The 13,499-nt window shown below is 40.5% G+C and overlaps 1 protein-coding gene across 1 annotated transcript; it reads left to right on the top strand.

Moving 5' to 3' along the window:
* Nucleotides 1-8,910: 8,910 nt before the first annotated feature.
* On the top strand, nucleotides 8,911-13,091 carry nars2 (asparaginyl-tRNA synthetase 2, mitochondrial). Its single transcript, XM_084019503.1, has 14 exons — nucleotides 8,911-9,233; nucleotides 9,709-9,818; nucleotides 9,915-10,035; nucleotides 10,122-10,262; nucleotides 10,345-10,425; nucleotides 10,582-10,670; nucleotides 10,800-10,932; nucleotides 11,403-11,501; nucleotides 11,623-11,660; nucleotides 11,763-11,829; nucleotides 11,944-12,081; nucleotides 12,208-12,305; nucleotides 12,777-12,803; nucleotides 12,885-13,091. Exons 1-14 carry the CDS (start codon nucleotides 9,072-9,074, stop codon nucleotides 13,027-13,029), a joined length of 1,449 nt encoding a protein of 482 aa, XP_083875629.1. The 5' UTR covers nucleotides 8,911-9,071; the 3' UTR covers nucleotides 13,030-13,091.
* Nucleotides 13,092-13,499: the final 408 nt, after the last annotated feature.

Raw genomic sequence — 13,499 nt, 5'->3', positions numbered from 1 at the left:
CATCGACCACGACATTCAAATTTGACTAACCCTTCATTTATGTGAGGAGGAGAGAAGAAAACTCTGGTTTTAGAGATTTCAACACTGACAAGGGGAGGATGGCAAAACTTTTCTCTAAAAAAAACCACGCACGAACAATTTCCCATTAACTGTGCTGCGTCTGATGCAAAGAGATATCTTCACGTTGCTTTCACACTCCATCTGCTTCCCCTCACTGATAATTTGAACACTCTGAGCCCAAGTGTTGGATAAACACCGGCACAGGTATTTGCTGTTAAAATCAGCCAAAGGTTTATTCCTGCCGAGGCCCAGGCATCCATTCCCTCGATGTATCCTGTAAGTAGTCTGAAAATAACCACTAAAACCAAACACCTGTTGTCTTTTTTCTGTCTGCTAGTCGAATGTCAGCTGCTTTTAGTTGGAAATCAGTTGACAAAATCATCCACTTGCTACAGTATTTTTCATTTTCCAGAATTCTGAGTTTTTTTTCCAAACAGCCATAAAAAAAACTGGTCAGTATGATGGTCCACATCTGCTGTACAGCCTGATAACACCACATGCCTGAATGGATAGGAGTCTCACATTCTATCTTTAATCATTCAGGTCCACATTCCCCTCTCTACCAGTTATGCAAATGGTGGACCAATCATAAAAGCTAATGGGGCAAGGAATGGTAAACCAACTGGCCATAGAGAGAAGTGAGGCTGAATTTTCCTCAAGGTTTAGGTCTCATTTGGATGCCCACCGTGATGACAAAACACAGCGGCGACAGGAGCACTCAGTAAAGTGCAAGCCTCGGAAATGAAACCGAGGTGATGGTTTCCGAAGTGTCATATTTCTTTGGGTCATACAAAGGCCAGCGTTGCCTCTCATACAACTGACCTGGGAAGGGGAAAAGGAAAAATGTGCAGTACTAGCACCCTTAAGCAGTACAATGCTGTATGCTTGTAATAGGAGAGGCATTATTTTCTAAAAATGGGACTTACAGTAAGAAGTTGTACTGTGTGCTAGAAAGAGAGGGACTCAGCTGGGGTCACAAATGCACAATATGGAGTTTGGTAAAAACCAAACCGGGTCACAGTCTTCATTGGTTTCACCTATTTTGAGAAATATTACCAAAAAAGATATTCTGAAAAAAAAATCCATGCATCTGAAAAGCCTTTTTTGGACAAATTCTGTGAGATAGAAATGAAAGTAATTCAATCGTTGTCTTTTATTGCTGTTTCTTCTTTGGCCAGCCTGCCTCAGCTTGTGCAAGTAAGAAATATGACAGTTCAGTCTCCATTCTCTCTCTGATCTCCATGGATTATGTTGGAAGTAACGCTGTAAGAAATTAATCCTGCCAGCACAAGGTGACATTCTTTTCTTGCCTTTTTTCAGAAATAGACACTGAGTGCGGTTCTGTGTGTGGCTGATGTGTACTGGACTCCAACGGGGTCTTAGCGGTCTTGATGGACTCACTGGAGGCGAAAGCCGCAGCTGCAGCTGCCGTCTCCCATCACAATTCCCCTGACAGGTGTGAACAAAAGACCCAGAGAAATGTCACTGCAGCGTTTTGAAATCACTCGGACACTGCTTGCATTCAGGAATGAAACTGCCTTTGCACATTATGCAAATCATATTGACAGCATATCTAATGCTTTTATTAGGGTAATTATGCCTAAGGTCAAATCTGTTCATAGCAAAAGATTAGTACACACTCAAACCAAGTGTCTGGAAGTGTTTGAGTTGACTGAAAGGTTAGCTAATGCTTAATGTCTTCAGACACCTTATCGTGTAGCACTTTATGTCCATGAAAAAAACTAGGTGTTATTGATTTCTGTGTATGACATGAGCACCAGTGACAATCGGTCGGGGGCCTTCATGGCACGACAGCAGTGATGAATATCATATGGATGATATGGAACGATGTGTTTTAAGTTTGAAAACGCTTCATCAAATTAAGGAAACTGCAACCTTAATGATCTGCAACAAGATTCTTTGAAAACAGAACCACCTGCATGAGGTGGGAGTGTGAGGACCGAGAGAAGATGAAACGAGACATATGTTTAATTAACAGCAGTTAAATAAATTCGTCAGCTTTATTGGGGTCAAAAGGTTAAACTGATGTAAGGATGTTCAGCTCTTTTCTGTCTGAACTCCTTGTATAGAGATTTGCACTACTTAATGGCCAGATTTTCCTTTGTTTCTTTTTACCCAAGTTAACATTTGTTTACATTTAAATTTGCACTTGAATTTTATTTTATTTTCAATATCTATTTTATTTCTATTCATGTCATATGGCAGGCTGCATCTATTGAGTTCAAATATGGTAAATGGTAAATTGAGATCCGTCTGTGCTTGCTCGACTCAACTGTAACTTTACACTGGTGGGAGTTTCGTGAAGTGCGCAGACGAAACATTAAATCAAACCCTAACAGAGAGTGAGCTCTCAAACTGTCTAAATCTGTCACGTTACATGTCTTTATGACTCAAATGGTATAATTCATGGACATCTTTTACCAGGTGATGTGAACAATTTATAGTACAGCTTTGTGAAAAAGGCATTTTTACACCAAGACAAAAAGGGAAAAGGGTGTGGGATAGAATCCCCAAAGTGCTCATTGCCACAGGCAGTACTTAGACACAATATCTATCTGGTGTCAGACAGCTGTTTAACAACTGCCTTGCCAACCTGACTGCCACTTTTATGAACTATATGGCCTGTCGTGCAACCACTCAAAATAGAATGTGATCATTTGAAAGAATAAAATAAACAATGGTAGTGATAAGATAAATAGACACTCCTTTGAATCCTGCTGCTGTGTTGTTGTTTTTTTCAGTTTTCAAACACACAACCTGAAAGCTGACAGAATTGTTTTGGTTACAGAACCTTTGGGCTCATTACGAATACTATTATGTAGATCAGCCTTGGGGAACACATTTCCATGTTGTGCATCTGGATTGTGACACGACTGGCCTCTCATTTCATTTACCCATACAAATAAGCCTGCCTGTCCAACTGCCTTAAAGTTTTGGAGAATGTTTTTTTGTTTTTTTTTAACACATTGCACGTCATTTTTTTTCTCCAACCCCAAATTAGATGTAGGAACAATCACTGACACACACCACCACACCGCTGGCAAAGCATGAAAACACAATGACTATTGCTGTCAGGGGGGGGGGAAAAGAATAATCTTTTTTGGAAAAGCTTGAACGCTGCCGTTGTGTGACTTACTGAAGATCATTTGGATTTAAAGCAGGAAGATACACAAAAACCCCTTTGGTTGGATGATTCCGACTGCTATGATCCTTCCTGGCTTATGTGGAGTTTTTATACACACTGTTGTTCTACATGTGCAAATTCATCGTTTATTGGCAAGAAAACTCCGACCAGTACATGTGCTTGCAGTGGAGCAGGATTGAGATTATAATCCTATTACACAACCCTGCAGCTTTCACTGCTTCCCTCCATGTGGCTACTGCGCTTCACTTGCAAACGTGAAAAACATTATATTTATCAACGCTGCTAGACTTTACCACTGTTTTGGCACCAGTTAAGCCACAGAAAACAGTGGAATAGCTATCAGTTTTGATATTTAATGTCCCATTGCAGCAAAAAAAAACATTTTTTATTGGGACTGGGTGATGCTGTCAAACCAAATCTGCATAAAAGAAAATCCGGTAACACTTTAGATTACGGAACACCATGAACTAGTTTCTTATTAGCATGCATAATAGTAACATATTGGCTGTTTTTAATGCCTTATTCTGCATGATCATATTCTGCAACTACTAGGCCATTAACTACTGTGAGAGTTTTCCATCAATAATTTCCTCACTGCTTATTGATAGTGAGTTAAGGAGTTGTTGTAAACCATTCAATAAGAATAAGCTAATAAGAAACTAGTTAATGGTTAATATGTGTTCCCTAATCTAAAGTGTTAATATCCTACACGGAAGGAAGAAGAAGAAACTTTTAACACCTGCTTCAGCGTCTTTTTTCTTTTTACTCCACCTGAATGATGAACATTGATAACCTGACTGAACACACAGGACACATCTGTTTTCATCATGACATAATGTTTCAGAAGTAGTGCAGCAGCTTCAGTGCCAACTCCCAGGTTACACCATATGTATTTTGTTTTATCAAATAAAAAACTATGATATTCCATTCTCTCTGTTGCTGTACAACAAAGGTGCCTGAATGGGAATTGACTGCATGAATACATAAATCAGATGCAGCCGGAGGACAGTACTGTGCTATAACAATGGGAAGAATTTTAAAATAATTTTGTTTTTAGAAATATTCTCTCCACTCTGGGTGTGTTAGTTTGTCATTATTTACATAAAATGTGCACCTCCTTTTACTGTAGATGTGAAAAGACGGCCTCTTAAGGGCTCTTTGAGCGATAGTTCAGGCTGGTCTTAATTGTTCTGTAATTAACACAACAGCATATGGACGCCGACCTTTGTTTTCATAAATCCACTGAAAAATAGAAAATACTGCGGTTGAATACCCAAATCTTCGGCTTGATGCAGTGAACGAGTGTAACTCCAAAAGCCCACATGGAATCCCAAGACATTACCATTCATTGTTCGGCTAATTAGAGGGTAGTTGGTGTGTCTGGATAAACTGAAGTAATTAGTCATAGATTTATGTTGGGACGTCTGTGGAGACAGCAGTTGCTCACATTTACTGAAAGGGAATATTGCCTTTGTAAGGAAGCAAAAGAAGTGGCGACTGCTTCCTAATGTGATTTAATACAACCTATGATGTCCATAGCCAGTAGGACACGGGAAGGACAGCCATGCGTGTTCCAGTGTGTTATAACACAGCAGAACATTATGTAACTATTCAAACTGACCTTGACAAAGACAGTGAACTGCCTCAGGTGTATCACACCAGTTACTTCAACACTCTGACCTTTTTTTGATACATGTCTCGGATATTTTTGCCCACAGAGGAGTCGGTGTCAAAGTGCTGAAGTTTCCCAATTCAAATTACACTGCGTGTCAAGGCGAGTGCGTTATGTTTGCTCTGCTGCAGGAGTGTTTTGTTGTCAGGGATGCAACCAGTTATCATTCACTTATCCTCACATCGTTCCTGCTTAAACAAGGGAAGTAAATAAAATAAATCAGCAGGAGAAGGACGTATTAATGATAGGCCGTGGAGGAATGCTCCCACACAAATAGGAAAGAACAGCTCTCACTGCTCACTGCTCTGTACTTTACTGTTTGTGAATTGTTGAGCATTTTGCTGGTCTTCTTTGCTAAAAGGCTTAATAACGGTCCAAGATTAGCCATCAATTAAGAAATGCACATAGTGTTTGATTATCTGGCCAGTTTTAAAAAGACACGTACAGAGAGAAGCAAACACACAAAGAGACAGATGGGTGGATACTAATACATAACCTCTCCAGAGGAGGTGTAACTCTGCATATTGTGTGGACGAGGTAAACACTATAACTTCACAGCAGTCTGCAGGAATGTCAGGCAGCTAAAAATGTCCTGACAGAGTTATAAAATCTTCATGTGGAGCTTCAGATCATTAACATCAAATGGCAGGCTTTTTTTTTTCTGGTGCAAAACCTGGCTGAAAGTATGACATGGAGACATTTTGCTGAGAAAATATAGACACTGAATGTTTTCGAAGTCACCTCAGTGAAACCAGACCGATACTGACAAAACAGGAGGTAAACAAAAAGTAATTCCTTCTGCTTTAAAGGGTTTTGTAGCCAGATTATGAATTAAAGAATGAATGAATATGATTTTAATGTTATTGTGACAACACGTAGTCACACAATTATGCAACAAATGCTGGATGTACTCAATATCCCCACACAGGCGTTTTCATACTGTACCCTGCACAAGGTAAGAAAATACATTCCAGATTTATCTGGGGTGACCTAGATATAATCCCTGCGTTGCATCTGAGAGTTAGCATTAGATCATTTGTGCAAATGATTCTGTAAATGAGGAAATGGGAGGTCTATCCCTATTGGAAGTTAAATTATAAAGAAGCAGGGGAAATGAAGCAGAGCCCACACTGTATCCTCCTAAAGCCATGGCACTGACGAGTGATGCTGCTGTAAAGGGCAAAGTGTGGATGAGAATTAATTGTTTCATTTGACTGCGGCCCGTGTGTGTGTGTGTGTGTGTGTTGTGTTTTTTTGTTTTTTGTTTTTTGTTTATTGTCATTTCTCCCTGTTACCTTTATATGTCGTTCCCATGTATGACCTTTGCCTGCGTTAAAACAGAGACTGTTAATTTGAACTTAGGTTTTTGCCTGATTCTTGTGAGAGTCTCTCTTCTTGGTCCAGTCAACACACACACACACACACACACACACACACACACACACACACACACACACTCGTTTGGTTTCACACAAATATAGCCCGATGATCACAAGTTGATCAGCGTGAGACTGATCACCCTGTGATGGCTGAACATCACCATTTCCAAACCGTGAATATCTTGAGCGCTGTTAATGGATATTTCCTCTAAACTGCCGACTTCTGAAGCCGGTCCATTAGCTGTGAACTGGCACAGACACAGTATGCTGGTAGTAAGTGGATGGTCGTAGCTGCATCAGCCCAAATCTCTTTCAGTAAGGATTGTTACTTCCTTTTGATTTGTTTGGCCGCCTGTCACGCAGACACATTCCCTGGAATCGCATCACTATAATGGTCTAATCAGCACTTAACGAGCCATGTTACATAAAATCAATGCACCCTTCCATTTGAGAATGCAGAATATTTGGAGGGGCTGAAGAAGGCTTGTGGAGGGAAGGGGCAGGAGATGCTGTCGATAGGTTGCAGGGGTAGATCTGCTGAGAGGAGAGGACGCACTTGCCCTTTAAGTTCAATGATCCCCCTGAGAGCCAAGCTTTTTACAGCAAAATCCTTTGTTTTGCTGACTAATCGTGTATTGATTTTAACAAGTTGTTAAGCCCAAATAAGGTTGTCAGGCCACTGCCAAACAACCCCTCTACCTGTGGAGGCTTGAAGAACAGAAAGCTTTATCTCCCACTGGAGGAACCATTTGAATTCTCTTCTGCGTTTATTATACGGAGAGTGCAAATAGGATAACACTTTACTTTGGGGTGTTTTGTTTGATGCAGACAGCAGAACATACTGTCATCTTGCATACATTGCCTTGTGGTATATGGGGGAGGGTGTGTGTCTGTCTGTGAAAATATAAATACATGCGACATGCCATCACACTCCCACGAGCAAGTTGTCATGGAACGTGTCAGTCCTGCGACATAAAAAAAACGGGGAGGAAATTACAAATCTAGTTAAAGATGAACACTGGGGGTGTCTCCACCTCGCTGTCACCCTTGGTGCATAGAAAACAGTTCCTGGATGCAACCTGAATTCACTGTCGCGCTGGGCTATCTGCTGCCGATGAAAGCCAGCATGCCTTTGCATTATTCTTGATAGTGCAAAGAGAACATAACAATGCCAGCTTGTTTCCATTTCAGCAGACCTTGGAGCTGCAAATGAATAATATATTGCAGGCAACTCTAGGGTAAATGAATAAATCTGCAGTGTGGGGATTTGGAAGGAGGGGCGGAAATTGTCATAGAGCTACAGCACAACCTTGTGGTAAAGTACGGTAGTGCATATTGTGAGGGAAGAAGAGAGGGAAAGTGGATGTCTGCAGTATTTACTCCAATAATATACATTTAATCTTGAAACATTTCAGAAAAGGAAAGGAACTTTGTTCATCATTTCTTCTTTTCCTTTGTCAAATGTTTGTTTCCAAGTAGAAAATTGAAGATAACATAATGGGTGGATTCAATAGAACTGATGGTCAACATGTTTCTACTGTAAAGACACCGAAACATATGATGACCTCAACACGTTTCCCATCATATTTTGCACTCTCTGTCAATGAATCGGGAAATAGACTTGCTCTGCTCCCCATTAAGATGATACCATGTGTATAATTGTTCCATCCATGCTGGAGATAATTAATATAATGACCCACTGACTTTTCAAATGCATCATGTCGGGTTTAATGATGATGTGTTATAAGCAGCCGGTTGGAAGAGTCACCCAGCTCTGTGTTTGCTGGCAGGCCCAGACCAGGGGCTCCAGAGCTGACAGGCGAGTCCAGGTGAATAATTGTCTATGGCATCTTATTACATTGCTGGCATGATCTGATTTACTCCAGCAGCAAATGGTGGGAATAGACCCACTGTCGTTGCGGGTATTGGATTAACGAGGTTTACGCACAAATGGACCTCCAACTGACGGCAGATACATCATGTAAGATTAAAGAGGACTTCCATGCGGTTGTGATACCTCTTCTGCTTGCTTAATTACACTATTGAATCACTCGGCATGGGTTACTCTTTAGTGTTGGGAGTGTGTTTCACATTTCCCCCTGTATGTAGAAAGTACTTTGGTCGATGGGAATTTTGTGGGAAATATTATGGCCAGTGGTTCTGAAGACATGCTTGCATTGCAACTAATGCATCACTTTTGCACCTGCTCTGATAGACAGTGGCTGGGACATTTAAATATGAATGGTTCTTACAAAGCAGAGAAATGTGTGATAGCCTATTTTCATTTTTGTATTGTCCCCTTAGGGTTTGTGATTTCAACCATGTTGTATTCAATCAGTTATATTCAATCAGAAGTAAGCAAGCTACTAAAAACTGCGACCTGGTTTAATTATCTATTTTTAAAACGTGACAAATATGTGTTAATATTTTTATCAATAATCTCCACCATGAAGTAAAATATAATACACATTAATAAAAACAATTGCAACACAAATATGTAATCTTAAACTTCAAATTAATCGTCTACAATGGCAGTTATAAGAAAACTACAACTCCCTAAAGCGATAAATTCAGACGCCGTCATCTGACTGGGTGAGCGAAATCCACGTGACTGAATTGGACGAATGGCGAACGACCCATACAGGAAGTTGTTACTGTCCGACACAACGTGAAAGTCAAGTCACAGCAAAACGTAAATTATACCATAGAACATGTTGTTTATCGCGTCTTCAAGTCGTTGCAACACGTCGAGCTTTTCGCGGGGTTTGTGACTCAAAGTGCGGCGTTTGTCGCGATGTTTCAGGCCGCAGCCAAAACGCTTTCTGTTGCAGCAGCCAGCTCGGTGTCTCGGGGAATATCGTTCAGTATCCGGCATCGTTGTGCGAGGAAAACAGCGACAGTCAGCGTGTCCGAAGCAGTTTCAGGTGTTGACTTGGGAGCTAATGTCAAAGTACAGGTAACAACACCACTTGATACTTCCTGTTTTTTCATGCGTTAACAAATGGAGCTCCAATAACATGCATCTTAGCTACATCCGGTTACTGTGTTTTCATGAATTCCCTGTGTGAATTAATCAGTTACCTTACATTTACAATACATTTGTATCGTTCTGTAGCTCCCTGGGTGCTTTAATGCAGACGTCAAATGCCATGTATGAATATGTATGTGCATATGATATTGGATGATAAAAATAACTATTATTAACTATTATTTAAGTTTAATAGTAAAGTTACCAGAATCCCACTTTGGGATAATGCTATGCTTTATTTTTCACACTTGACTTTCCAAATATAACTGCACATTGACACCTGTGTATACAATTAGTTGGCATTTTATTATGAAAGAATGAGAAGTAAAACTGTTATTACCAACATAACATCCCCAGATGATAGAGCTAAGTGTATTTGTTGTTATTTGTTTCTCTACTGTAGGGATGGGTTCGCTCCGTTCGGCCTCAGAAGGCCAATCTCTTCCTCCATGTGAACGATGGGAGCTCTTTGCAGTCGTTGCAGGTTGTCGCCAGTTCAGAGCTGAATCATCCGTAAGCACTCTAACCTTGACATCGTAGTTTTAAGTCTTAAGGGTACACATACTCACAATGCACTGGCTGACTCCTACTCTTTTCTTTTAAATCAAGGTCGCTCACATTTGGTAGTGCTGTCGAAGTCACGGGTACTCTGAGGAAAAGCCCACACCAAAAACAGCCAGTTGAACTGGAAGCAGACCAAATCCATGTGGTTGGAGAATGTAACCCTGTGGTAAGGAAGCATCACACGTCATACCTCATGTTACAACTTATACAGAAAATGCCATTTAATATGGTCCCCTTGTCCTCTTCTTTCAGGATTTTCCCTTCAAAATCAAAGAGAGACACAGCCTTGAGTATATTCGCAAGTTCCCTCATCTCAGGTGTAGAACAAATGCTTTCAGCTCCCTTTTGAGAATACGGAGTGAGGCCACTTCAGCACTTCACTCTTATTTCAAGGTAAGAACAAACATCAGCGGAGGAGCTGTTATTACAATGCAGTGAACGACATTTGTATTTATTTACTTACTTCATTTTCCAGGAAAATGGCTTTCTGCAGATTCACACTCCAGTCATCACCTCGAATGACTGCGAAGGGGCAGGGGAGCTCTTTCACGTTGAGGTGAGTGTACAGATGTTGAGCTCCAATGCTATAAACATAACAGTGTTTTAGCTTTGTGTGAATCCTGTGTGTTGATTTGTCACCTCCAGTGTGTAAATTATTAAAGAAAGCTCTGATATAAACAAAGAAACTTCAACATTTTTGCGTTTTCCACAGCCACCAAGCCCAGCAGATGAAGAAGAGTTTTTCTCTGTCCCAGCCTTCCTGACTGTGTCGGGTCAGCTTCATTTGGAAGTGATGTCGGGGTGAGATTAACTATGTAGATTTATCTTCTAGTGATTACTTGTATTTTCTGCCTCAGAAAGTAAGAGACAGACACACACACACACTGAGAACATTTCTAATTATGGCTCGTCACTCTTCCTCTTTTTTAGGGCTTTTTCTAGAGTCTACTCATTTGGGCCGACTTTTCGTGCAGAGAACTCCCAAAGCAGACGCCACCTGGCTGAGTTTTACATGGTGGAGGCCGAGGTCTCCTTCACACAGTCCTTAGAGGATCTCACCAAGGTACAATATGTCCTCAAATACAATATTGCTCTGAGATATTGATAAAGTAGCACCTTGGTTAACATGTTATGGCGTGTTAAATGCATTTCACTCGATGTATTTCTGTGCATACAATAGATTGATCTCTTACTTTCAGGGTCATTTGTTTCTATTCATTAAAGCATGTTGGAAACTTCCAGGATTTGAAGAGTTTTGGTATGTGCTGTACTATATGAACAGAAGGTTTTATCATATTTATTTAGGTTCTGTGCAGAGATCCTAATAACCTTTTGATAAAATACAGTCGTCACAGACTGGCTACTTCTCTAAACATGAGGACCTTGCATGAAGTGAACTCGTGTCAAATCACATCCATTTCTGTGTACTGCAGTTCAAATGTTACACTCGACTCGTGTGACTTTTAAACTTGCCCTCATGCACACAGTTTGGCTAGAAAATCTTCAATTATTAAACTGGGCCCCGCTCCTTAGGTCATGGAGGACATGTTCAAATCTGCCACGGGGCATGTCTTGGCTCACTGTGTGGAGGATGTGGATTTGTTTCACAAGCATGTGACTCCGGGACACAGGGTGAGTGAAGGACGCTTATTTAACTTGGGTACATAACCTGGCTCCCCTTACCAACCAGCCACCATTACATCTGACTTCAATATTATGTCATTTCTGTCCTGTTGCATCCTTACACTCTAAGGATACTGTAGAAGCTATGCTGAAGAAGAGATTCCCTGTGTGAGTCTCTATTTTTCTAACATTTTAAAATGATATCGGCTGAAGAATAAAGTCAGATGTTGAAGGCCTTGAATGACTGATTCTATCTCGATCTACTCTTAGGATTACCTACAGCGAAGCTATAGATATCCTGAAGCGCAGCTCTCAGGAATTTGCCTTCCCAACAGATGTAAGTGCTGATATTTGATAAAACAGACTTCATATCTCCCTCCTACTGTATGTTTGCTACTAACACTATCCTTCCTAAGAGCTCCACATTGACCTTAGCTCTTCTTTTCTACAGTGGGGCTGTGACCTTCAGACAGAGCACGAGAAGTATCTGGTGAAACATTGCGGCAACATTCCAGTCTTTGTCACTGATTATCCTTATGATCTTAAGCCGTTTTATGCAAGAGACAACCAGGATCAGCCTGAGCATACGGTAAGACAGTGTTGCACAAATGTGAATCAATGATTTAACCGCTTGGTTCCATCCCTCGTAATGTCAGTTGGGTCAGAGCAGCATTTTTGCATATCTATGCCGACTCTGACTGTCATTTGTGTGCAGGCAGCTGCAGTGGATCTTCTCGTGCCAGGAGTTGGAGAGCTCTGTGGGGGCTCGCTGAGAGAGGAGAGGCTGGATCTGCTGAGGTCTCGGCTGGAAGAGTAAGAACACATACTCCAGGGGTCGTGGAAGACCCATGCTAATATGTTTAGACCGAGGTTGTCAAGATCTGCTTAGTTGCTCTAAAATTGCGATCAAGCATAATCCCGGTAGGGTCACTCTGCACTAGCTGGCACATACAACCATACAACCTTCTACAACAACTCGGACATCGTTTCTTTACTCTCAACAATGTGCAGAAACGTATGGATTTCAGCTGTTTCAACATCCAGACTAACTTTTTCAAATGGGTTAGCAGGTTTTTAAGCCCCCTGACTCACCACACATGCACACATTTACTTTCACATATAGTGACAAGTTTATATAGCGGTGGACAAGAAGAAACCTTCGTCACATATGTGATGGACAGTTAAAAAAGGCAACATCAATATTATATTATAATAATGCTAGAGAGGATTTATTGTAGATCTTGAGTTTGTGTTTTGACCAAATGCTCTATTATACTTTTCCAGGGTTGGATTAGAAGACACCTACAGCTGGTAAAAACAAAAAAGAAACATTTTAAAATAAATGTCCTTACACGCCAACAGAGTTCTAATGACATGTTTATTTATTTGCAGGTATCTGGATTTGAGGCGTTTTGGCTGCGTCCCTCACGGTGGTTTTGGAATGGGATTTGAGCGATATTTGCAATGCATTCTGGGTGTTGACAACATAAAAGATGTGATTCCTTTCCCTAGATTTTCCCATTCTTGTCTTCTATAAAACACAGTTCTATTCTGTATTTGCTGTCTGTCAAACAAATAAATATGATATTAAAAAAAAAATGATTTGAGCTGTGCATGATTTTGATCTGATAAGGAAGGAAGTGTTTAGTTGCGTCAAATAATAATGAAATTGCCTGTTCAATTGCCCGCATTTATAACGATGTCGGTTTTCAGAAACTATTTAATCTTTCCACAAGATGGTGCTGTTTTTCCATTCCATCCAATTGAGAAAATGCGAATAATTTACTCGCAGTAGTTTTCGACTTTTAACTTTTTCTTTTCCCAAAACCAGACACAATATTTCAAGAAATCTCCACCGTTTAGCTCCGATTCATATTTAACTATATTCGTTGAAGCATAAAAAACACGTTTTATGTTACGCTGTGAAATCGGATGTTTTAAAATCAAATGGAAATACTTCAACGTGTGTTTTGGTGTGAACGTAGATAAATGGGATGTTCCACAACG

The sequence above is a fragment of the Eutrigla gurnardus genome, assembly GCF_963514095.1.
Source record: "Eutrigla gurnardus genome assembly, chromosome: 10".
In the NCBI taxonomy this organism is placed as follows: Eukaryota; Metazoa; Chordata; class Actinopteri; order Perciformes; family Triglidae; genus Eutrigla; species Eutrigla gurnardus.
This window is presented reverse-complemented; position numbering and strand designations above follow the sequence as displayed.